Source organism: Rhineura floridana, chromosome 8 (genome assembly GCF_030035675.1).
Source record: "Rhineura floridana isolate rRhiFlo1 chromosome 8, rRhiFlo1.hap2, whole genome shotgun sequence".
NCBI classification, from domain to species: Eukaryota; Metazoa; Chordata; class Lepidosauria; order Squamata; family Rhineuridae; genus Rhineura; species Rhineura floridana.
The window spans coordinates 127,522,491-127,548,841 of NC_084487.1; the positions used below are offsets into that span (position 1 = coordinate 127,522,491).

General features: G+C 39.5%; 1 protein-coding gene across 6 annotated transcripts in view; it reads left to right on the top strand.

Annotated features, from left to right (window-relative positions):
• The window catches only part of ATXN10 (ataxin 10), a 141,504-nt gene that overhangs the window by 4,823 nt on the left and 110,330 nt on the right, over positions 1-26,351 (top strand). For all 6 annotated transcript variants that reach the window (XM_061582452.1, XM_061582455.1, XM_061582449.1 and 3 more), the window contains 2 exons: positions 6,772-6,963; positions 20,307-20,389. In XM_061582452.1, the coding sequence (XP_061438436.1) occupies positions 6,772-6,963; positions 20,307-20,389 (275 nt within the window). The remainder of the gene's footprint in view (positions 1-6,771; positions 6,964-20,306; positions 20,390-26,351) is intronic.

Consider the following 26,351-nt stretch of genomic DNA (forward strand, 5'->3'; position numbering starts at 1 on the left):
ACCATTCGTCCAGACCATAAAGATGTTGTCAATGTATCGCCACCATATAAGTGGTTTGTTGAGTGCCTTTTTGAGGATCTCCTGTTCCAGTTTACCCATAAAAAGATTTGCATATGATGGAGCCATGTGAGTCCCCATAGCTGTGCCTTGTAGTTGCAGGTAGTGTTCTCCATTGAATGTAAAGTTGTTAAAAGTCAGGACTAGCGTAGCTAAAGTTGTGAGAACCTCTGTTGGAGGATTGTTCATATCTCTGGTGTTAAGGAACTCAGTTAAAGCCTGAATCCCATCATTATGTGATATATTGGTGTAAAGAGATGTGACATCTAAAGTAGCTAGTATAGTATTGTTGTGGAATTGATACTGCTTGTTTAAAGACTCAATTTTAAGCAAGAAGTCCTTGGTGTCTTTGATATACGATGGGAGGTTTTGCACCATGTTTTGTAAATGTAAGTCAATGTACAGAGAAATCCTTTCAGTAGCTGTGTTGTTACTTGAGACAATTGGGCGACCAGGATTGTTGGCTTTGTGGATTTTAGGCAGCATGTAAAACCTTCCAGGGGTGGGATTTGGATTAACAAGATCAGCAGTTTCCTCTTTAAGAAGTTTCCTACTTGTAAGGTTTTGTATAGATGTAATGATACGAGTATTGAGATCTGTGGCAATGTCTTTGTCAAGAAATCTATATGTTGTTTCATCCTTTAGTTGTCTTTGACCTTCTGCTATATAGTCTGTAGTGTTAAGTACCACAACAGCACCACCCTTATCTGCAGGCTTGATGACAACATCCCTTCTCATCTGGAGGTTCCTTAGGGCTATTCTTTCTTCTTTTGAAAGGTTGTTGTGAGTAGGAGTTGATGACTCTGTTTATTGATAATAGAAAGGTTTCTAGGACTGGATTCCTGTTAATGTTCGGTGTCCAAGTTTTAGGTGGCAGAAACTGTAGCAGAGGATCTTTATTGTAGAGGTCTATGTTGTTCTTAGAGTAATGATAAAAATTCAGCCAATCTACATCTCCTTTCAAATGCTTTGATGTCACATTTCATCTGTGCTATATTGTGCTCTCTAGGTGTTGGGCAGAAGTTGAGGCCTCTGGATAGAAGCCTAATTTCATTAGGTGACATTTTGCCTGCAGTGAGATCTATTATTGTTGTGGAGTCATTTCTGTAAGTTATGTCAGGTGATCTTGTTATACATGTGGAAGTTTTTGGAGTAACTCTTTTGAATCTCCTGTTTTTCTTTTTCTTGTGGTTAGCTTTTGCTCTTGTAGCACATGAAAATATTTCTTTATAAATAGAGCACTGTGTTATTAAATTGGATGGAATAAGAGGAATATGATATCTTAGAATATCACTTTTGAGTTTTTTCTTTTTGGTGGCATGGACATTGATAAAAGTTGTCTGTTCTGTTTTATGGAGCAGATACAGGAGGCGTTCATAGTCGCATGGTGTTAGAATGTTTCTTTGAAACATTAATTCCTGCTGTAGTGCATGTTTCAAGGTCTTGATTTTCAGAAGATTCTGCTTAATAATCGTAGAAATAAGGAATATGCTCAGCTGATGTTTCTCTATGTGCCAATTTAGACATAAAGGGTACTTTCTGGAATAGAAATTGGTTTATAGATCTCAAGGCCTCGTGGGATAATGTTTAAGGTCTTATTATACAGCCACGAGAGTGGCTGTATACTATAGCCAGCGGGGATTTTTCACATTCCGCAATGTTACATTGAAAATACCCCCATGCCATTCTGATGCTTCCCATAAGCTCATTTCAAAACAAAACCTTACAAAACTTATAGTCCTGAACTTGCTTAGCAACCCTGTCCATTTTCATGGCGATACACAAAACGGTAAGAGAGAATGGACAGTTCAAAGTGTAAAAAGAGAGAGAAAAACCTCAGCCCTTTTGGACTTTTTTCTCTGAGAGTTCTCATAATCTGTTGACATTCATTAAAAACCAGCCATGTTCACAGAGTACCTATAATCCTAATACTGACGTTGCCCCATACTCTGACCTTCATCTGCTGCAGTTTAAAAGTTTAAAAAATGCCTGGCTGATTTTTAATTAATTTAATAAATTTTGGCTGGGATCCAATGACAATGCGGAGCATGCTCAGTAAGAACCAACTGTCAGAGTTCTAAAAGCCTCACAGCTGCTGGCCTTGGCTAATCAGGGGGCCACACCCACACCAGACTTTGATTTCATGTGAGACAGTCATGGCTTCCCTCAAAGAATCCTGGGAAGTGTAGTTTGTGAAGGGTGCTAAGAGACTCCTATTCCCCTGAGAGAATGGTTTAACAGTCAGCCACTCTGAAGGTCTGTGAGGGGAACAGGGTGTCTCCTAGCAACTCTCAGCACCCTTCACTAACTACACTTCCCAGGATTCTTTGGGAGAAGCCATGACTGTCCAAAGTGAAATAAAGGTCTGGTGTGGATGTGGCCAGGGACAGCTTTGGTTTAAATTTGGGTGGGAGGCTACATGTGTCTGCTGTAGAATAAAAAGGTGGGGGAAAGCCTGAAAGAGAATGATTCTGTTTGCAGTGTTTTCCTTTTGGAAAGGAAAGGGGCTTCCCTTCTGCCCAGTGCCCACCCACCCAATCTCCTCCCCTCCTCCTCCCTGCCCCTAACCTGGGTCAGTGTTGGACTACGACCTGGGAGACCAGGGTTCGAATCCCCACACACCCATGAAGCTGACTGGGTGACCTTGGGCCAGTCACTGCCTCTTAGCCTCAGAGGAAGGCAATGGTGAAATCACCTCTGAATACCATTTACCATGAAAACCCTATTCAAAGGGTCACAATAGGTGGGGATTGACTTGAAGGCAGTCCATTTTCATTTTCAAACATGATTGCATAGAAATAAATCCCACTGAACTCAAAAAATATGCAAATGATCAAACCCACCCTCCCTTCTCCTTCCTCCTATCCCCTCCTCTTGACCCTTCCCTCCCCCTTCCTTTGTCCCTCATTCCCCATCCCCTTCCAATCCCCTCTTTCCCCTTCCCCCTCCTCCCCTTCCTCCTCCCCATGGTCAGTTTTACCTATCTTAAACATGATTGCACGGAAGTAAATACCACTGAACTCTATAAGCATGCAAATGATCAAACTTGCCCTCCCCTCCACCTTCCTTTGCCCCCCTCCAATACGCTCCTTCCCACTCCTCCTCCCCCATGGTCAGTGTTTCCTATCCTCACCAAGATTGCGTAGGATTAAATCCCACTGAAAATAAGCATGCAAATGATCAGACCTGCTTTTTCCCTCTCCTCTCCTCTCCCTTCCTCCTCCCCTGCCCACTCCAGCCCTCCCTCCCTCCCCCCCCCGGTCAGTTTTACCTATCCTAAGCATGATTGCATGGGAGTAAATCGCACTGAATTTAATAAACATGCAAATGATCAAACCTGTCCTTCTCCTCCCCTCCCCATCCTGCCTGCTCCCCAGTCCTCCCCTTTGCATTTCCTTCCCTCCCTCCTCCTCCTCCTCCCCTCCCCATCCTCTGTGGTCAGTTTCACCTATCCTAAGCATGATTGCAGGGGAGTAAATCCCATTGAATAAGCATGCAAATGATCCATCCATTCTCAGCAAACTTGGACAGGATCCCATTTCTTACCTCCCGGATTAAAAAGCAGGGAAATTCACTAATAGGCAAAAAACCTTGCGGTTTAAGAACATACATATTATTATTATTTTAAAACTTTTATTTTTTTCTTCCTTTTTAAATTTATTTATATATAAATACGCAATGGTGAGTGGTGGCAACACCTGCAATCAGCCCAGATAATAGAAAGAAGACATGTGCTGTGCTGATCTTGTTTTAGCAGGGAGGAAGCAAGTTGATATAGTTGAGATGGTCACTTTGAATATGTCTGATTTCCTTTGCAATTTTAGTGAAGTTTGCTATAGGAAATCATTTTCTTTTGTTTCTATTTCTGTGAAGATGTGAAGTACAGCAACTCTTTGCAAAATTTATACTAAAAAAACTCCAAACATAATTGTGGAATAATGGCATTGACTTCTGCAGAATAGTCTCCAGTGGACCTCAGGAATGTCTCAATTTGCACAAGATAAAACAGTGGGAGGTGAAATATATTCTAGCAAAATTCTAGGTGTGCTCTATGTTTTTAATTGACTGTGCCCACTTTGCCTTAAATGAAGTGGTTTAAACACAGCAGGCTGCAAATATGCATCCTCTTTTTTCCAACAGCTAGAGTCATTGCTGAAGTAGCAACATATTGGAATCAGTCTGATTTTTCATCAAACTGCAGGTCCAAATTCCACTGTTAATGCACCCAAAATAGAAATAGAACATGACCTCCAATTTGAAACACAAAAGGCTGTCTTCACCATCATATGACACTGACCAATAAAAAGGCTTTGAAATTAATAAAAATAAATTTGACACAGATTTCTAGGATGAATAATGAGGGAAATAAAATTTTCTAGTTTAGATTCTCTGTAGAAACATTAATAACACAGGAAAGAAGCAAAGTAAGAAGAACACCAGCAAACATACAAAAATATAATTCTCTGTCTTTGGAGATAGCAATATTGCCACCACTCACCATATGCTCAGAGGCACGTTACCAAATTCTTCCAAGCTACACCGGAAGTGGATTGGACTGTGAAAGACCAACCCAAATGGTGTTTGCATTTTGACCAATTTGTAGGGCAGTCCAATATCTCAGAGAGGAGTTCAGATCTCCTGCTCCCCTGGTGCATTCACTATAGCAGCCCAATTTCCCTGCTTTTTAAAGTTTGATAGAAATAGCTGTGGGCTATAGGTATGTTCTTAAACCGCAAGGTTTTTTGCCTATTAGTGAATATACTTTAAGATGCTCTATAGTAAGTTGGCATTTTGTAATCTTCTCTTGTAAAAACATTGTGTATTTATATATAAATAAATTAAAAAAGGAGGAAAAAATAAAAGTTTTAAAATAATAATAATAAAAATAAGAAATCAATAAATAGAAAAGAGATGAAGAAGAGTTACTGAGATTAATGTAAGCTTTAAAAAGTATCTTTTATAGACAGAACGCCATAGAGATCTAGGAATTTCCTTTTTGTATATGGATTTAGTGCAATAAACTACATAGACTCCCCGAAGACATCCCTCCATAATGAGACATGAGTTGATGGCTGATAGAAATCATGCTCCCCCACTGCTACATAGCTTATAAACATAAACCATTTAATATGAAAGTTATCTTTTTTATTTGGATCCTGCCTCACCAATCTTTTTTATGTTAATTTTTCCATTAAGGCTATGTTCCATACCTGAGAGTACCATAACTCTATTAAATTGTAATCAGTCTTTTTCCAATGATGAGCAATTATAATTCTTGCTGCCCCTAGTAAGGTTATTATTAGATTCTTAGAGTGCAGTGATAGATTACCTCCTTGGAAAATCAACAAGAGAGCCATTACAGGGGCATATAATTTTTATGATAGGATCCACAAACTTTTCTTGATAAGTGGAGCAGAAGAACAAATTAAATGAACGCATGGTTCATGCCAAAGACAGCCCCTGATCTTGAGACTCTGCTGGAAGGCCAAAATATTTTATGGCTCACTTAGAGAGCCATCCAGCTTGGGAAACCAGCGTATGTTGTGCAGGAGCAAGAGAAGGTGGTGTAAAGATCCACCACATCCAGTTGCTGTTCAGAGGTCTCTGGATTGGCTGAATGCCAGCTCAGCTGTGATCTGTGTGCAGGGACCAGAAAGTAAAAGCTTGCTCTTCGAAATACCTCTACTGAGGAGTAAGCCCTCTCCATTGACTTCTATTGCAATTCATTTCTTTTTTTCTTAAAAAAGAATATAATTATATAGGTTCTTCCGTCATATTTTCTTTTTGCTGTGATTGTGCTCGTGCTTTGACAGCAATATGCAATATGCAATAGCTATGAAATGAAATTGTTTTTATTTCTCCTTGGTACATGATGGAAATGTTTTAAAGGAGAAAAGTGCAAGAGTTTTGTGTGTGCATCAGAGGTTGTGTGGAGTTTTGGACTGGCTTCAGTGCTGCTGCTATTAGCCCTATTTCCCCCCCCCTCTATTTCATATCTTGCCTTTCTTCCATGGAGCTCTGAGGAGGGATGCCGCTCAGTGATAAAATATATTCTGTATGCAAGAAGTCATAAGTTCATTCCCTGATATCTGCAGTTCAGGTTGGGAAAAATTCCGTCTGAAACTTTGGAGAGTTTCTATCGTCACTGAGGATAATAGTGAACTAGATGGGCCAATGGTCTGAAATCAGCTTTTTATATTCCAGTTCAGGCATTGACCATATCCAGACTTGCTATGTTTTGGCAGGATTGTTTAATCATAGTCTGAAGGCAAGTGATATAGCAACCTTGTTAAAGGTAAGTATGTCTGGGTATAGTCACAGCCTGATGAGACATTGCCTAGGAACTCTTAACTCTGTTTCAAGAAAAGTGGTTATAAAAAACAAATGGAACTGTTTATATCTTGCTTTCAGATCATGGTGGGGGATGTTAGAAACAACTCCAGATCTAGAAATACTCCAATTTTTATGAATTGGCGTCACAGTTTTAAGAACCAGTCATTGTAGACTCTTGAAAATACTTGAGTTCCTGGTTTTTCCAAAGCCCAGGCACCCTTTGATTTGCTATTTTTCCTAGCCCTAGGACAAAATGCACAAAACTACTTGGCTTAGCAATAAGAAAACTTGCCTGCTGCAAACAGCTTCCTCCTTTTATGTGGATTTTTTAAATTAATGTATTGTTGATATTGTCCATTTCACATTTATTTTTCATTTCAGGAAAATAGCAGCTGAAAGCTTATTCCAAGATATCCTGCAAATTATGAGAAGAATTTCACATGAAATTGATGTGACCTACAATGACCCTGATACACTGAAACACATTGATTCATTGTTGCTGCTGCTATCAGAATGTTTCAGATGTCTTCGGAATGCCTGTGTTCAGTGTGCCAATAATCAGAATGTTATGAGGTATAGTTGTTGCCTTCATTAGCAGGTGCTAATAACTTGCATAGTTTTTTTAAAAAAATACTGAAATACTTTAACTTGTTTCATCCAAATGAGTTCATATCTAATGTAACTTTTGAAGCAGACTCTCTTTGAAATGCACTTCAATCCTTGTTAGTTTATCTTGCTGTCTCCACTCTTGGCATTTGAGTGAGACCTTGTGAATGAATCTTCCCAATTTATTAAATTGTAGCCCAGGCTACAAATAGTGCGGTCTGGAAATGAACATGGAGGGATGTTAATCCAATGGTTAAGTTACTTATTCTCTTATTTTATATATACTCGTAAAACAAATGATGGCTAATAGTTATCCTATTTAGCTATCTCCTTTTGTTTTGCGATTTGATGTTAAACGCAAAGAATGTATAGCGGAATTAACAAAGCTCATTTCTAAATTTGAGGGAAATCTTTATTCCTTGTGGTTCTTGTTCTGTGTTGGTGCTGAGATGATCTTAGATGGCTTTTAGTCCTTCAGAAAACAGCACACACACCCCCAAGTATTTCCCGTCAAACAGTCCCAAAAGGTTTAATGTCCCACTAGTGCCTTTGGGGCAGCTAGGCCATCTCTGAATTTAATTTGGGATTTAAAAATTGCTGGATGTATGAATCAAGAAAAGCTAGTGGCTGTGGCAGTACATGTAATATTTGGACATCTCAAATTAGGAGTAAGAATTTAAACGAGGCTGCCAAGGCCCCTTGGACTACAGTAAAAGTAGCACTGGGAGGCTGGGGAAGGAGGTTGTATATAATCATTGACATTCTGCTAACTTTGATTTAGATCTGTACTTATGCATTAAATTTAGATTATTTCCTTGTAACATTGGAATTATCTTATGTTGTTTGAAATGTTTTGTATTATTGAATTTATGGATATGTTTTGTAACAAGCTCCCCCCCCCTTTTAATATATTTTAATGTTTATGGTGAGCCACTCTGGGTACAGTTTACAGTGGAAAGGTGGCATATAAATTAAAGTTAAAATTAAGCAGTCTTCAAGTGATGAGCATACATGTGTGATTATCTCTGTGAATGAAAGTAGTTCATGTTTGATCATTGTCTGTTTTGTGGAGAGGAGGCAAAGCTGTGAAAAGAAAAATGTGCACAAATAGAAAAGATTCGACATGGATTGTGAGAGGAATTTCCTGGTGCCATAAAAATGGTGAACAAGCATTATGGCTTCTTTTGTATTCTGAAATGTTTCAAGCCTTCTATTTTCTCTCTTCCCAAACTAGGAATTATGTATTAGTTTTGTGGTTGGAAGTTTTGCTGTTGTGAAATGCCAGACCACTTTCAGTTTCTAGGTTGCCCAGTTTGTGAACCACTCAGCTGGTAAAAGCTATTTCACTTTAATAGTGTTTTAACCACTGGGAGAGCCTGGAGTGTTGAAACGATATATTTTTCATTACTTTGAAGTGTCATTGCTTCATTCTCATAATCTCAAATGCATCTGTAAGTCATAAATACTTAACATTTCAGTGCTTATGTATTAAAGAGTTCCGTGGAGTTTTTCACAGGCTGTCAGGTACTTAGGTGATAGGCCTCAGTTATTTGGGAGTAAGTGCCCTCAAATAGTAATAGTAAATGATTCTATTGTGAACCTTTTCAGAGCTGACATCCATTATGAGGATACTCATAATGTTGTCTCTTCTATTCTAACACGTCTATTCCAGTGTGTATGTCTGTGAAGAAATAGTCAAAAGTCTTTTCTGCGAGGATTGTGCTGTCTCCGTATGCTGATGAAGTTGTTATCTGAAAGTGTGTTCTATAGTCCTTCCTCAGTAACCCTTCCATTATTTACCTCCCTATCCCTCCTCCATCCCCCCAAATGGTTATATCCTGTTTGAAATTTTCCAGGACTTGAAGAATCAAGAATGTTAGTGGTTTCAAGTTTGTGCTATAAATTGAGCTTGTGGTTAATAATTGCCCATTTATTTGTGCAGTTTATAGAGATATATACTGGCCTCTGCGACATCTTTCACCACAAAATCAAAACTTGGCTAGCCGTATCACTACCCTCCATGATTTGAATGTTCCTAGGATCACAAACCATTCACCTATGCATGGAAATATTAATTCATTGTCATCTTTTAAGATGTGTCTCTTGTGTTAATACCACATTTAGTATTTTAATAATTCCCCAGATTCTATTTGTTTTAATGGGCACCTATAAACCTCTTGCGTTCATGAACACATTTTTGCCTTTGTCCTTTGGTTAGTGTGATGTTAACTGCATTTTCTGTTTTTTGTATCTCCATACATTCTGGGGGCACCCATGGCGGAATGGTCAAAGCTGAGACACCAGACTGAGATGCATCCAAACTCAGAGGAAGGCAATGGTAAACCACCTCTGAATACCTCTTACCACAAAAACCCTATGAACAGAGTATCCAAAATGCAACACGAGATAGTGCTGGAAGATAAGGCCCCCAGGTCAGAAGGCACTCACCGAGCTACTGGGGAAGAACAAAGGACAAGTACGAGTAGCGCTGTGACTAATGACGCAGCTGGGTCAAAGCCGAAAGGAAGCCCAGAGGCTGATGCGAACAGATGCGAAAGGAGAGTCCGGAGTTGTACGACACACACAACAGGAACATGGAATGTGAGAAGCATGAACCAGGGAAAGTTAGAAATTATTAAGCAAGAAATGGAACGTATCAACATTACAATACTTGGTGTGAGTGAATTAAAATGGACTGGAATGGGACATTTTCAATCGGGCAACTACAAAATATTTTATGCAGGAAATGAGAAATCAAGAAGAAACAGGGTTGCTTTAATAGTGAGAAGTGATGTAGCCAAAGCAATTAGGAGCTACAACGCAAGGTCTGAGCGAGTGACATCAGTGCGATTAAACGGGAAACCTATTAGCATGACCATCATCCAAGTCTATGCTCCAATGTGAAACGCAGAAGAAGGAGGATTGGAGAGATTTTACGCAGAAGTACAGGAGGAAATTGATCACACATCAAAACAAGATATGATGATAATCATGGGGGACTGGAATGCAAAAGTAGGGAACAGAGAAGAACTAGGAATTGTGGGGAAATGGGGCCTAGGAGACAGAAATGAAGCAGGAGAAAGACTTATTGAATTCTGTGAAGCCAATGATTTGTTTCTTCCAAACACATTTTTTGAGCAACCAAAAAGAAGACTGTACACATGGACATCACCAGATGGTCAATATAGGAATAAAATTGATTATATAATTGGAAACAGAAGATGGAGAAGTTCCATATTTTTTGCGAAAACAAGTCCAGGAGCAGACTGCGGTACAGATCATGAACTGATATCGAAAATCAGAGTAAAGCTAAAGAAGAACAACAAAGCACTCATAATGCCAAAATTTAAATAACATCCCAGAAGAATATAAAGATCAAATAAGGAACAGGTCTGAGGCTTTAAACTTAGTTGACAGAGAACCAGAAGAACTATGGAATGAAGTCAGGGACATGATCAGGGAAGAATGCAAAAAGACAATACCTCTAGTTAAAAGAGAGAAAGACCTCAATAGATGACTGAAGAAACTCTTAAAAGGGTTAAAGAGAGAAGGAAAGCAAAAGCAAAAGGAGATAAAAACATGGTAAGAACCCTAAATGCAACTATACAATGACTAGTACTATACAATGACAAAGAAAACTATTACAATAGTTATTGTATAGAAATAGGAAAGGACAACAAAATGGGAAGAACAAGAGCCCTATTCCAAAAGATTAGAGAAATGAAAGGGAAATTTAAACCAAGAGTAGGGATGTTGAATAATCAACAGGGGAACACACTGACTGACCAAGATGAAATAAAAGAAAGATGGAAGCAATACACTGAAGAACTCTATAAAAGAGATGCAAGGATGACCGCTTAATTCACGGAGGAACCATATGATGAAGAATCAGAAATTTTAGAATGTGAGGTGAAAGCTGCTCTTAAAATTCTTGGAAGAAACAAATCACCAGGAATAGATGACATACCAATAGAGTTGCTACAAGCTACTGAGACTGAATCTGTCCAAATTTTGACAAAAAAAATTGTCAAGAAATACGGAAAACTAAACAATGGCCCACAGACTGGAAGCGTTCAATATATATCCCACTTCCAAAGAAAGGGGATCCCAGAGAATGCAGTAATTATCAAACTATTGCCTTAATATCCCATGCAAGTAAAGTAATGCTCAAGATTCTACAACAAAAGCTCTTACCATATATGGAGTGAGAAATGCCAGATGTCCAAGCTGGATTTAGAAAGGGAAGAGGCACCAGAGATCATATCACAAACATACATTGGATAATGGAACACAGCAAGGCATTTCAGAAGAAAATCACCCTGTGCTTTATAGACTACAGCAAAGCCTTTGACTGTAGATCATGAAAAACTATGGAATAGTTTAAAAGAAATGGGTGCCACAGTATCTGATTGTCCTGATGCAGAACCGATACTCTGGACAAGAGGCTACTGTAAGGACAGAATATGGAGAAACCGATTGGTTCCCCATCGGAAAGGGTGTGAGACAGGGTTGTATTTTATCACCCTATTTGTTTAATCTGTACACAGAACATATCATACGGAAAGTGGGATTGGACCAAGATGAAGGAGGTGTGAAAATTGGAGGGAGAAACATCAGTAATTTAAGATATGCAGACGATACCATACTCTTAGCAGAAACGAGTAATGATTTGAAACGAATGCTGATGAAAGTTAGAGGAAAGCACAAAAGCAGGATTACAGCTGAATGTCAAAAAGACTAAAGTAATGACAACAGAAGATTTATGTAACTTTACATAATGAGGACATCGAACTTGTCAAGGATTATCAATACCTCAGCACAGTCATTAACCAAAATGGAGACAATAGTCCAGAAATCAGAAGAAGGCTAGGACTGGGTAGGGTAGCTGTGAGAGAACTAGAGAGGGTCCTCAAATGTAAAGATGTATCACTGAACACCAAAGTCAGGATCATTCAGACCATGGTATTCCCGATCTCTATGTATGGATGTGAAAGTTGGACAGTGAAGAAGGCGGATAAGAGAAAAATCAACTCATTTGAAGTGTGGTGCTGGAGGAGAGCTTTGCGCATACCATGGACTGCGAAAAAGACAAATAATTGGGTGTTAGAACAGATTAAACCAGAGCTGTCACTAGAAGCTAAAATGATGAAACTGAGGTTATCATACTTTGGACACATCATGAGAAGACACGATTCACTAGAAAAGGCCATAATGCTGGGAAAAACAGAAGGGAGTAGAAAAAGAGGAAGGCCAAACAAGAGATGGATTGATTGATTCCATTAAGGAAACCACAGACCTGAACTTACAAGATCTGAACAGGGTGGTTCAGGACAGATGCTCTTGGAGGTCACTGATTCGTAGGGTTGCCATAAGTCGTAATCGACTTGAAGGCACATAACAACAACAACAATCCTCATTCTGTAAAGCACGTACAACAACTTTCCTCCTAATGTCTTTCTTTCCCTCACTCTTCTCTCCCCAACTTTTGTAAACCCTGGTAAGCTGTCAGGTATAACCAAAACAAAAAACATTTTTCTAATGACAAGGCATTTTCCAACCAGGACTGCCACACAATGATCTGTTGCAGTGTTAATATTCTGATAGTGTTAATGGTATTCTCCACTACATAAACTACCCCTCCTACTTTGACCTTTTATACCAAACACATAAACATGTAAGCATATAAATATGCTTGATTAATTTTTAACATGTAAGAAATATCTAAAAAGAACGAGTTGTGTGTGCCTATGTTTATTTAATTGAGCAGAGAAATTAAACATTAATACAATAAACAGTTCCTTAAATTGTTTCCATCAGTATATGGGATTTTTGTTAAATTTTTTATTGTGTTATTTCACCAATACATAACAAAATTACTAAAATCTTCAATAAAGAATCGTCTTCCTTTCCTCACTCTTAAAATAGGAGTCAGTTCTGCCATTTGAGCTAATTCCTATACTCTTAGCAATATTCTAAAGTGGAGAACATTTTTTTCCATTTATAGTATATAGTATATGTAGGCTGCTGTTAGCAAATGTATTATCAGTTCCACAATACTTAATATATCCAAATATAATTATTAATGGTTCTCTTGAAACATCATGTCATGGTTAAGTTTGATTTTCATTTAATGTATTTTTCCAAAATAGCATGATTTTGGGGTATGAACAAAAAATAAGAACATCGGCATTCATTGCTCAACACCTCCAACATACATCAACTGTAGCATTGTATATATGACTGAGCACTGCAATCTTAACCATGCCTACGCAGAAGTAAGTCCTACTGAATGTAGTGGGGCTTACTCCTAGGAAAAGTGGGGTTAGAGTTCCCAAACTGTGGTCCGTGGACACCGGTCATCTGTGAGCTTCATTCAGGTGGTCTGCCGCATGTCTGCATTAAATACTCATATTGAGTATTTTTAATTATATTTTTATTGCTTCTTTTATTTCTTTTAATGTATTTGATTGTCTCCCAACTCTCTGGTGCAGATTTTGAAGTCTCTGTAGAGGAGGGGAGGGGAAAGTTCCATTGTGCAAGCAGAAGGCTGTTTCTTGAGTGGAATGGCACTGTTGGATACAATCCTAGAATTTATTGTGGAACATTTTGCCATATCCATTTCCTTACTTTGTGTGGAAATATTTTGGCTCAGTTCCATACTTTTCATAAAAATACAGCAAGGCAGTATAAAACATACAAACTTAAAATAACTGTGATAGAATGTCAGTAAAAGCATCAGTAAGAAGTTGCATTACTAACTTTGTCAGAATAAAACCAGGTTCTCAGATGAGTTAACAAAGGCGTTCTCAAAATTTCTACCTCCAAGACTCACTTGAGACAACTGAAAATTGCTGAGACCTACCAGTCACAAAAAGGGAGGAGATTGAGGCAGAAGTTGGCATAATCAACTGGCAATTACTAGCATAATTTTCTAATTTCCTCTTCTGAAGTTCCTGAATTCTTTGCCACAGGATTTTCCTTGTGGCAAGGAGTTCATAAGAACATAAGAAGAGCCTGCTGGATCAGGCCAGTGGCCCATCTAGTCCAGCATCCTGTTCTCACAGTGGCCAACTAGGTGCCTGGGGGAAGGCCGCAAGCAGGACCCGAGTGCAAGAACACTCTGATTCTTTGGAGAAGACAAAATATCAGGATGCTGTTTAAAATTGCACCTCTCCCTGAGTCATGAACCTTTTTGAGAGCATTTGCCCAAATTGGCGATAATATTCTAAAAAATTCTCTAGCGTGCCCATGGTAATTTTGAGCAGCAGATTATTATTTATTATTATTATATTTGTATTTTACTATTTTTTTATGGAGTAAGAGAACAAAATGCTTGAAAGCGTTCTTAAGGGAGTCTATTTAGGCAACCAATAACTTCTGAATTATTTAAAATGGGACAGCTTTAGGAATTACATGTTATAAATAACTAATAATTCACAAGAAGTAAAATTAATGAATTAGTAACAATAACAATGGACCTTTTTTTAAGAAAAAAGGAGTCCTGTTGCATATTTACATGTATTCATTGTTTTACTATTAACAAAAGTATAACAGAGAAATTGAAATAAATGAAAGCATTTTAGAAAGCCTGTTCAAAAAATTATTAATATGTTTTTAAAAACAATTGAAAAATAACATTTATAAATAGCATTCTTATTGTACCTTATAAGCAACGTAAGAAGTGTAAACGTGAAATGATAAGCTTTGGTTCATATTATATAAAACATTAAAAAAACCAAGGAAAGGAAAATAAGCATATTTTACTCTCAGTGAGACTTTTGCTGCTGCACCAACGATGACAGATATTTTATACCAAGCTTGTACAGTAGGGCCCCGCTTTATGGCGATTCGCTTTACAGCGGTCTCAATTAGACGCAATTAGACTAAAGCCTCACTCATAAGGCGCTTGTTCCGCTTTTACGGCGGTTTTCGGGCATTGTGCGCCATTCTATTCAATGAGTTCCGCTTTACAGCAGTTTTCGCTTTACAGTGGGGGTCCGGAACTTAACCCACTGTATGAGTGGGGCCCTACTGTATTTGGTTGTTTTGAGAGCTATGCATGCAGCACTAGTTTCATCAGTAAGTCTACTCATAATTATACTTGACAAACTTCATCACTGAAAACAATGACTCACATGAATATGTTGATTAAAATATTGTTAATATTGCCATTGTGAGATTTTTCAGACAGTCAAAAGTTGCAGGAATGGAATTCCAGAATTTCAGAACCTCATTTTCTGTGTTAATACAGTCACTGACTGATCTCTTTCAATATTTTCTAGTTCAGCTCTTAAGTCGACAAATTTTTGCCTCCAAATTGAGCTGCTTTGTACATCAATCAATTGCATCTCAAAATTATCCAAATCAATCCACTGCAACATTTCCAAATTCAGTTTGTCTAATGTTACACTGTCTGCATACGTTATGAATTTTGCAGTTTCTTCAAATGACCTGAACTTGGTAAATCTTAAAGAAAATTGTTCAGTAGTTGAATCAATGATGCTCAAAAATTGCATTTGAAGGCCATGAATATCTGTTTTCTCATGAATTTCAAGTTCTGTCATGTGTTTTTTAGGTTCGGGAAATGTTTTAAAGTGCCATTGTCAACATCACGTTTAAAAATTTTCAGTTTCATTTCAAAGGCTTTTATGCTATCAAACATAACATCATTTTGCCAGATCCCTGTAATTTGGTGTTCAAGTCATTTAAATGTGAGGAGAAATCTGTAAAAAACATCAGTCTACAAATCCATACATCAGTTAATTCTTGACAAGAAAATGTTTCATCAAAAACAGACGAATTCCATCCAAACACTCAACAAATCGTTTAAGAGCAGAACCTCTACTAAGCCGACAAACATTGTTGTACATAAGTAGTCCTGTGTACACTGAATTCACCTCGCTCAGTAAATTCTGAAATGTCTTTTTTTCAAAGCACGCACAGAAATAAAATTAACTACCTTGGTTACAATTTTCATTACTTCTTCAAGTTCCATAAGGCCAGCTTTTGCACACAAAGCCTCTTCGTGTATAATACAATGAAAGCCTACCCGTGAATGTCTCACATATTTGGCAAACACTTTTACAAAACCTGCTTCTTTACCAGTCATGCTAGGTGCACCATCAGTTGTCACGGAAACTATTTTTGAAAGGTCAACCTGTCGATTAGACAATTCGTTTAATACTGCCTTAACATATTTCAGCCCCTGTGATATGTTCAGATGTTACCAAGTTAACCAGTTCTTTGCATATTTCATCACCCCTACAAATTGAGCAATAATGGCTAGCCTAGCTTATTTATTTATTTATTTATTTATTTATTAAATTTATATACCGCCCGACTAGCGATAGCTCTCTGGGCGGTGAACATAAAATAGTATAAAAATACAATGAATAACAAAATAATATTAAAATACAATCAACAATACAATAAACATTTTTAAAATTAGATCAATGTAACTTAAAATGCTTCAGAGAATAGGAAGGTTTTGACCTGGCGCCGGAAGGAAAGCAGAGTCGGCGCCAGGCGTACTTCCTCAGGGAGACTGTTCCATAGTTCGGGGGCCACCACTGAGAAGGCCCTAGATCTTGTCATCACCCTCCGGGCCTCCCTGTGAGTTGGAACCCGGAGGAGGGCCTTCGTAGCAGAACGTAGTGCACGGGCCGGTTCATATCGGAAGAGGCGTTCCGCAAGGTATCGTGGTCCCGCACCGTATAAGGCTTTATAGGTTAATACCAACACTTTGAATCTAGCCCGGAAACATATTGGCAACCAGTGCAAGCTGGCCAGAACAGGTGTTATATGCTCGGACCGCTTGGTCCTTGTCAGCAATCTGGCCGCCGCATTTTGCACTAGTTGTAGCTTCCGAACTGTCTTCAAAGGTAGCCCTACGTAAAGCGCATTACAGTAATCCAAACGTGAGGTTACCAGAGCATGTACCACTGATGTAAGGTCCTCTTTACTCAAATAGGGACGTAGCTGGGCTACCAACCGAAGTTGGTAAAACGCATTCCTAACCACCGAGGCTACTTGAGCCTCAAGTGAGAGGGAAGAGTCTAAAAAGACTCCCAGACTACGAACCCGGTCCTTTAGGGGGAGTGTAACCCCGTCCAGGACAGGGTATATATCCACCATCCGATCAGAGAACCCGTCCACCAACAGCATCTCAGTCTTGTCTGGATTGAGCTTCAGTTTGTTAACTCTCATCCAGTCCATTGTCGAGGCCAGGCAACGGTTCAGCAAATCGACAGCCTCACCTGAAGAAGATGAAAAGGAGAAGTAGAGCTGATGATTTTATTGTAATTTTATTGTAATATTGTATTTTAATCTTGTTTTGTTCACCGCCCAGAGAGCTACTCGCTATGGGCGGTTTAAAAATGAAAATAAATAAATAAATAAATAAATGATGTAACATCAGTGCTCTCATCAAGACAAATGGAAAGGAATTTACATGAACCAATATCTTTTGACAGCTGTTCTCCTATGTTTGTTTCCATCTTTTACTGTGTTTCTACTCAATGGCAAATCCTTAATGCGCTGGATAATTTTTTCCTTTCATGGAAAACCATCAAAAGGTAAAGGAGCGCATGCTGGCCATGATTCTTTAATATGCTCCCCATCACTGAGTGGTTTTCCATGTTGAGCAATAATCTTTGAAATCTCAAAACCAGCAGCAACAAAGTTGGAACTACCTGAAACAAATTTCATCAAAACGTTTGACTGCATTTTTTTGTTGCTGATTTCTTGAGAAATGTGTTTTTTTTGTTCTTGCTCACTTTTATTGCAAAGCCATTTATGAACAGTTACATAATGCCGCTTTACGGAGGAAGTCCTGTACACCACTGTTTTGGAACATAAGATGCATAATGCTTTATCATCCTTTTTAATCATGCCAAATCTTTCACTCCACGATTCTTGAAAATCTCTGCTGCTGCTCCCTTCATTTAAACGTTTTTGTTTCTTTGCTGGTTGAGCTGACATTCTGAACAAGCTGTAAAGAGTAAATACAATTTAAAAATATCTCACTGATAAACTTAAATATGATAGTATAGCTTAGAAGGGAATTGCGGCGGCCAATTGCCTCGCTCTCTTCGCCTCAGTGTGGGGGTGTCCGCACTCCTGCCCAGTTGCGCCTCTGCGCTGTTTGGCCATGGCAACAACAGCGGCTCTTAAGACAAGGCAGCCGACCAGCCTCGTTGCCAGGTCGTAGTCTCCTAAACTCGGTTTCTTCCTGTTTTCTCCTCTGGCTCTACCACTTGGAGAGTCCCTTCCTCTTAGGCTAGACCAGCCAGGCAACCTCCCCGGAACTTGGCATGAAAACAGTCTGCCAGCCTCTCGCTCTCTTCCAACTCTAGGTCAGGGGCAGGGGGAAGAGAGGAAAGCAAGAGAACCCCAAAACTGCTGGCGGCTCAGACCTCTTCCAGCAGCACCCCTTCCTTCCTTTCCTCCCACCTCTTCACTCTGGCTGCCTGCAGTTGTCCTTCTCCTTCAGTCGTTCCTCCCCTTAATCCCCCCTTCCAATCTCCAAGGAGGGCATGTGAAAGCACAGCGTGTTGCCTGAGAGCCCCAGCAGAGACGCACAAGGCCTCTGTGGGAGGAAAAGATCCCACAAGGTTCTCAGACCGTGGTATCTCTTGGGGGAGGTGGAGAGCCGGGGGTGCCAACACAAATGTTTCGCCTACCACCTTGGGCATGGGTGCCATAGGTTCGCCAGCCCTGCCCTGAGTGATGCTGGAGGAGAGTGTTGTTGAAAAAAGAGTATGTTTCTGTTCTTTTAGGATGAATAGAAAATCATCTGATATAGAATTTAACTTTCTACTGCTCAATGAAAAATAAAAGAGAAATAAAATATAAAAATAATATATGGAACTGGATGGGACAAACCTAACGGGGTAGATGCTAAAATGATGATGCAATGGAAAACAATAGCCCTGTAAAGTTGGCTATCCGCTCTAAGATGTAACACAGGTAGAATAAGGCTGCGGGGATGTGTGTTTTGTTCTGCCCCTGCGTTCATGTGAACTCAGTGGTGTTTCTCCTGTGATTTAAAGTGTACTTCTGCAAGGGGGGAACCTTGCCTATACATGGAGTTTCCTGCCAGTTGGGATAGCAATTGCATAGGAAGCATCTGTGGCTGGACAAGGATGCCTGCCGTAGAAGTGCACTTGTTTTGAACCTTTATGTGACCTGTAGCTTACATTATCTCTTGCAGCTCCTGGCCATGGGTGCCTCAGTTCTCTCTAGAATAGAAAATTGAGTGCCTTGCCGCCTTGGGCCTTTTTGTTTTCATTCCTTTTCATTATTCCCCTTTCTAGTCTTCCTTACCTAGGCTTCTTTGGGCCTGCTGTTAGTTTGAGCTACTGTCTGTCCTTTCCCTTCCCTTGGCCATCCTTCATGTCGTTTTCAAGGATCTGAGTGATGGTGGCATCCAGAAACCCTTTGCAGTCTGCTCCACCACTATTTTATTTTATTTATTTATAAAAAATGTTTGTATACCGCTATTTTGTTAAAAACATCAAAGCAGTTTACAACACATTAAAAAACCCCAACAACTATAGAATAAAAACATTAAAAATACAATAAAAACAAAGGTCAACTGTTGCAAAAAAAAAAAAAAGCATCATCTTAATTGCCTGCAGAAATCTGGCAGAACAGAAAGGTTTTCAGCAGGCACTTATAAGTTAAAACAGATCTCTGTTGGCAGAACATTCCAGAGAACTGGGCTGATGACACTGAAGGCTTGATTTTGTGTCAGTGTTAAATCAGCCTTGCAAAGTCGGGGGACCACCAAAGCTGCTCCTGCAGACGGTCTCGGTAATGGAGCTGGCACATATGGGTTCAGGTGGCCCCTAAGATACCCTGGACAGAAGTTGTTCAGAGCTTTGTAAATTAATACAAGGGACTTGAACCTGGCTCAATAGTGGATGGGCAGCCAGTGCAGATGTTTTAAAACTGGTGTCTCATGTTGTCGGCCATGTGCTCCCATCAGCAATCTGGCCACTGCATTTTGCGCTAGTTGGAACTTCTGAACCAGGGCTAAGGGTGGCCCCACATATAGTGCATTACAGTAATCCAGCCTTGAGGTTACCAACGCATGGACTGCAGAGGCCAGGCTATTCCTATGACATTATGGAAATTCAGTTATTCACTGTTGGGGATCGGAGGACACCATCTCAGACTCCATTTAGTACATTGCAATATGTATTAAAAATGTGGTGCTTTGTATTATAATTCAGCTTTGTGTAAAAGTTTGGTTTTTCTGCTTCTTTTTAAAGAGAATGACATTAAAGTTAAAACTTCTTTCACAACAGGAACCTGAATCTGATTGATGCATCTGTCCACCTGATCCAATTGCTTCAGAAATTAGAAACAGATCTGGAGTCATTACTGACAGGTGAGATATTGTGGTGGCTACTTATACCGCAGGCTTGTAAATAAGTCCACAAAATGTTCTTAGCTTATAAACATGTTTACTTCCTGTGTGCCCACGTATACCTAAGAAAGGGCAACTCCATTGGAGTTAAGTGTGAACAAAAAGGCTTTATTCAGTCTTGGTGTTGTAGAACTCTCAGAATTATGGAGCTGTCCTGATTTTCACCCTGATCGTCTGTGACTTTTGCTGTGATGCTTCAACACTAGTCTTTTTATGTTCAAGAGAAGTCTTTATTATGTTACAAAGGCACAACAAAGAGAGTGACTCGCTAGCTAATTGCTGTCCTGGCAGTGCAGGGCCATGGGCTGCTACTGTTACCACTGCAAATGTTGTGGGATGCTGGCTGCTGTCCTCAGCAACTCCGCACCATGAGCTCATGGTATAGCAGTGCTAGCTGACCTCCAAATTAGCATGCTGTGGCACTTATTACTGCCAGATGTGCTTGTGATGTATGCTGCTGTAGGTCTCTATGCCAAAAGACTAAAATCAAAAGATTTGTCTTCAAAAGCAGGTGTTCTTTAATTATGTAGGCTTGAAACGGGGGGGTAGGAGTTAATAGCTGAGTAGTAGAGCACTTGTTTTGCATGCAGAGGATCCCAAGTTCAGATCCTAGCAACTACAGTTCAAAGAATGGGTGGGGTGGGGAAAGATATTAACTAGCAGCAAAGTTGTTAGATAGACAACTCTGGGTTCTGCAAACCAATTTATTATGTTAAATAATAATTTTAACCTGAGCTTTAACAATAGAGCCTTCAGAGAGGTGAACATCAGCATTTATTGATTAAATATAAAACTTAAGTAAACAGATAAAGCAGCAGTGGTAGGTGATTATAGCTGAAAGAATAATTCCAGACTAATTCCCACCAAGAGCTCATGTAAACAAAACAAGTTTATCCTGATGTGAAAAGACAAGAGTAGGTGCCAAGCAAATGTCTCTGGAGAAGGCACAACCTGGATGTTGCCACAGAAAAGGCTCTTTCTAGCCACCTTCTGTCATCAGAATTTCTGATCCAAGTGAACAGGTTCATACGGAAGGCACCCTTTTTTCTTAAGTGGTTTAGGGTTTTCTAGGCCATCACCAGCACTTTGAATTCCATTTGGAGCAAGTTGAAAGTCAGTGAAGATCTTCAAGCACTGGAATAATATGTTCTGTAAGGCAAGTTCTAGTTAACAACATGACTGTCATATGCTGAACCAGCTGAAGATACTGAGACATATTTTTCAGAGGCAGTCCAACATAGAGCATATAGGGAGTACTTCAACCTGGAGATTTCCAAGGTGTTAATAATTATGACAAGGTCATTCTTTGCAGGAGGAAACATAGATGGTATACCAGTTGGAGTTGGCAAAAGATGCCCTTGCGCATGGATATAACAGCTATGAATCTTGCTTTAAAGGAGAACACATCCCCATTTATAATACGGCAGCACCATCTCAACATTTATTAAACTATCAACAATCAGTAGAATACCTTTGTTCTGTCTGGACTGAATCTCAGTTTAGTAGAGCCTATTCTGTGTTGGTGGCGATGGTGAAGAGAATGTATTAATCTGCCATAACTGCATCTGCACAACGCAGTTTCAAGTGGTAAGGGGTCTGCTTCATTCTGGGCCTCAAGATAATAAAAGTAAACCCTGGAGGCCTTTATTCAGCTCATTACCAAATCCAAGAACACCCACAGTCACACTTGAATTGGACAAAAAGGAGAAATAGAACTGGATGTCATTGGCACATTGATGATGCCTCACTTAAAATCCTTAAAAAGCTAGGTAAATGGCTTCACGTATATGTTAAATAGCATGAGGAACAGAATAGAACACTGTGGCTTTCCGAGGAGAAGACACCCAGAAATCCCTTATAGAATTAGTTCTCCAGTTAGAACTGCAATCACTGGTACACAATGCTTCGGATTACTGTCCAGGGTGGGCAATCCAGACATACACTGTGCTGGATGGTATTGAAAGATGTGCTGGATGGTATTGAAAGAGAAGTCCAAGGCAATCCATAGTTACTTTTCCTCTGTCCATCTCCTTGTGTAGGTTGTCTCACAAAAGTACAAGGCATTTTCTCTCCCAAAGCTAGTGCTCAGCTGAAAACTCTCTGGCGAGAAGTTTATCCTCAAATGTGAGGGAGGGAATAAACATTTCTCAAACGGAGATGATTTTGGTGGGGGCAAAACTTACTCAAAAAGAGTAGGTGTATTTTACCGTTTGTGATGGCAGTGGTGTGGTGGTCCTATTTTTAAAAAATGTTATTTCAGCTCTGCCACTATACACACCTCTCCTGCTAAGTGGATGTAGTGTTGTTATAGAACATTCTGTAACAACAATTCTGGGCCTCTTAAAGTAGAGATATCATTATGGCAGAGACGACAATTTTAACATGTTTGAATATACTCTACTCATATTTAAATGACATAATTGGGAACCTGCATTTGTTCTAACCAGGAAAGAAAGAAAAAAAATCAGAAATATCTTTTAAATTAATTATTGATCTTTCTGTCTCGTTTCTTGTGTGTTTCTTTCTTATTTCATCCAGTAATATCTATTTTAAGTTTTTATTGTGGTGTTGGTAATGTGAGTAGGAAAGTCCAGAGTGTCCCAACAGTTTGGAACTGGTAATAAAAACACTGAAGTGGCATGTCTTGTATGCCTGGCAGATACTTTTACCACTGTGGCTGACTTGTGGGGAGGAGTTTATTTTTAATGATGTATTAATGAATAAAGCAGCAGAAAAGGAAATACTGTGCGAAGTCCTGCAACTTGAAGAACGGCTCTTTAATATCTGGTTAGATTAAACTGCAATTTAATGTGTCCTCTGTACAATGGGAACATGGCATTTTTATATAAGGGAACAGCAGAGTCCGTATTCTAAAAACTGCAACCTATGTTGTTTACTGGCCCTGCTTTCATGTTTACTTAGAACTCTCCCAATTTAGACACTGTTCAAGGTGTATATGAGCAGCATGAGTTATGTGAAGAAAATCTAGATCATTTTTTTCTAGGTAATGGATTGAATTAGGAGCATTGTTGATACCGTGAATTTTGTTATCATTCTGTAAAATTTGAGGCCAAACTATATATCCTGTTAAATGTAGCTTTGCATCTAGTAACCAGGTTTTTTTAAATATAAATTGTATTAGCTGGAGGAGAGGCCTGATAATTAACTGGACTGAAGCAGGCATGTAAGGAAAATGTATTCCTTTCCTCCCTTGCTGCACTCTTGAAGGAAATTGAGGATTTAGTCTTTGCTCCAGGGGCAGAGCTGGGTGCTTTGACAATAAATGGAATCCAAGAACCCTGTTGCCACGGCCAGGGCCAGACCACTTCTTGGTGAGGCTTGGGCTCATGGTGACTCCCCATTAAGTGGTGGAGGCCCTGTTCAGATGGTCCACCCTCAGAGACTAATGGAATCTCATGGAGTCTGAATGCCCTGGATGATTTTCCTGTGGAGAGAACTGGTACTGGGGCCCTTGTCTTGCTTTGGCACAGAGGTGTGTGTGGAGCCATCTATTGTTTCTGAGTGCCATTTCCACTGGAGCTTGGAACATGCCTTGGTACTCTAGGGAGCTATGAGCTATGAAGCAAGATGGCTGGCTGCTGGAGTGCTGTTGGCACAAAACGCATTGCAAAGCTGACCAAGCACACCTTAGAGCACATAATCATGCCTACTGTGTGGTGGTGACAGGCAAAAAAGGCCTATTTAGTCTCTGTTATTGCATTCACAAATAGCCATCTAGCAGACTACATGCCCTCTTGACCCTTGACCCTCATGGCTAATTAAAGCTTGGTGTGTGTGTGTGTGTGTGTGTGTGAGAGAGAGAGAGAGAGAGACAGACAGACAGATTAGTTTGATTCAGAGAGTGATAAACTAGTCTCTGTGTGAAGGGGTGGTCATGGCAGCTTTGAAAGAGGCTATGATTAGACCACTTCCAAACAAACTGTTCTGGATTTATTAGTGGCTGGTCGATAGCTGTCCAATACTAACATCCTCTTTTGGGGGAAGGTGATTAAGGGGCATGGTGGCTCAGCTGCAGGGACTTTTGAATGAATTGATTACTAGACCCATTTCACTCTGGGGTCAGGCCTGGTTTCGGTACAAAATTGGCCTTAGTCACCCTGATGGATGATCGTTGCTGGGAGGCAGGGGGAATGAAATCCTGTTCATGTTAGATCTTTCAGGAGCTTTTGATACCATTGACAATAGTATTCTTCTGGATTGCCTCTGTGAATTGGGGGCTGGTAGTACTGTTTTCTAAAGGTATGACTCACATTTGTGGGGCTAGTTGCGGAGAATAGCTTAGGGTATTGTCTTTTGGCCCCCTGGTTCTTGCGCTATCCTTCTGGATTAGGCTGATCCAGCATCTTGTTCTCACAGTGACCAAACAGATGCCCATGGGAAGCCTGCAAGGACCTGAATGCAAGAACACTCTCCCCTCCTGCAGTTTCCAACTGGAATTCTGGAGCATTCTGCCTCAGGCTATGGAGGCAGAGCATAGCCATCCTGACTAGTAGCCACTCACAGCAGTATCTTACTGATCAGGCCTTTCCAGACTAAGATTAGACTGTCGTTTTATCTCCACACAAAGTTTATTCAATTATCTGTTTGTTCTTGTGATTTGTATCTGTAATTATATTTTATTGCATTTTTATGTTTATTTTATGTGAACCACTTAGTTACTTTGGTTTGACGTTTGAGGTAGCATATAAATAAATAACAGTAATACTTGTCGTATGACTAAGATGATTATGATGCTAATTTGCATAGGCTTTTCTTTAGTTGCATAAAAAGGAACAGTCCTTAGCTTAAAAGCTATTTAATTTCATCTTTGCTTTGCTTTCATGTACTTCTAAGACAGGGAATTAGGGGCAGTACTTTGCTACCATGGCTGAAACTGTAATTACATTGTCAAAATAATATTTATAGCATTGCTTTCTCAGAATAATTGTGGGCATATGACAAATACATTATAGTCATCAAAATTTTATGTAAACGCATTCACTGGTCTTTTATTTGACTTATCGGTGGTGTGTACAGATTCCATGCTAACCAACCAAACAACATTCATAGCCTTTTTACACTAGTAGTAAATACCTGGTATAAAATAAACCGTCACCTGTACTGTGGGCAGTATTTTTTCCCTGTGCTTTAAATTTTGCTAACTGTTGCATTATGCATTGAAGTGAGGTTTTTAATCTACTTGCTAATGGAATGTTGTTGGATCAGCTTGCTCTTGAAACAATTATTAAATCAACATTTTTTTAAACATGGGAGTTGAAAATGATCTTTAGGGTTTGTAGGCTCATAAAGATTGAATATTTTGTAAGCAAACAAAGGAACGACTTCAGCAAGAAGACCTGAATGCAAAAGCAGGCTTTTGAACAAACAGTTAATGGCAGGTACACATGGGTCCCACAGAAGCGGTTTGATGTGTTTTTTAATGCAGACACACATTGCCATCAAGTGTTATCTAGTGTCATTTGTCATGACTAGTTGCACATCTATAGCCCTTGTTCAATTCCAGGTATGTTACAGAGTCAGTGTAATCTGGGTGGAGGCTTCATTCTACACAGATCTGGGTGATATGGATTCAAAATTCATAGATCAGCTATGACCTTGCCAGTCGACCTTGTGTGTAAAATTCACTATAAACCTCAATTTCTCATTGTAAAATGAATATTTTAGCTTATTTGATTTCTGACCTGCCTTAGGTTAGATCTAATTTCTAATGTACCTGCCTAGGGCTTGGCATGGCATACGGATTGCAATTGTAACAACCACATTAAAAAACAAATTAAGATAGCTGTTGTAAAACAGCTAATATATTACAAACAGCTATTAGAGGAAGCGGCCCAAAGTAACTTGGGTTAGAACATCCCCCCTCCCAAAAAAACTGGTTGGGATGGACTGTTACCCATTCAAA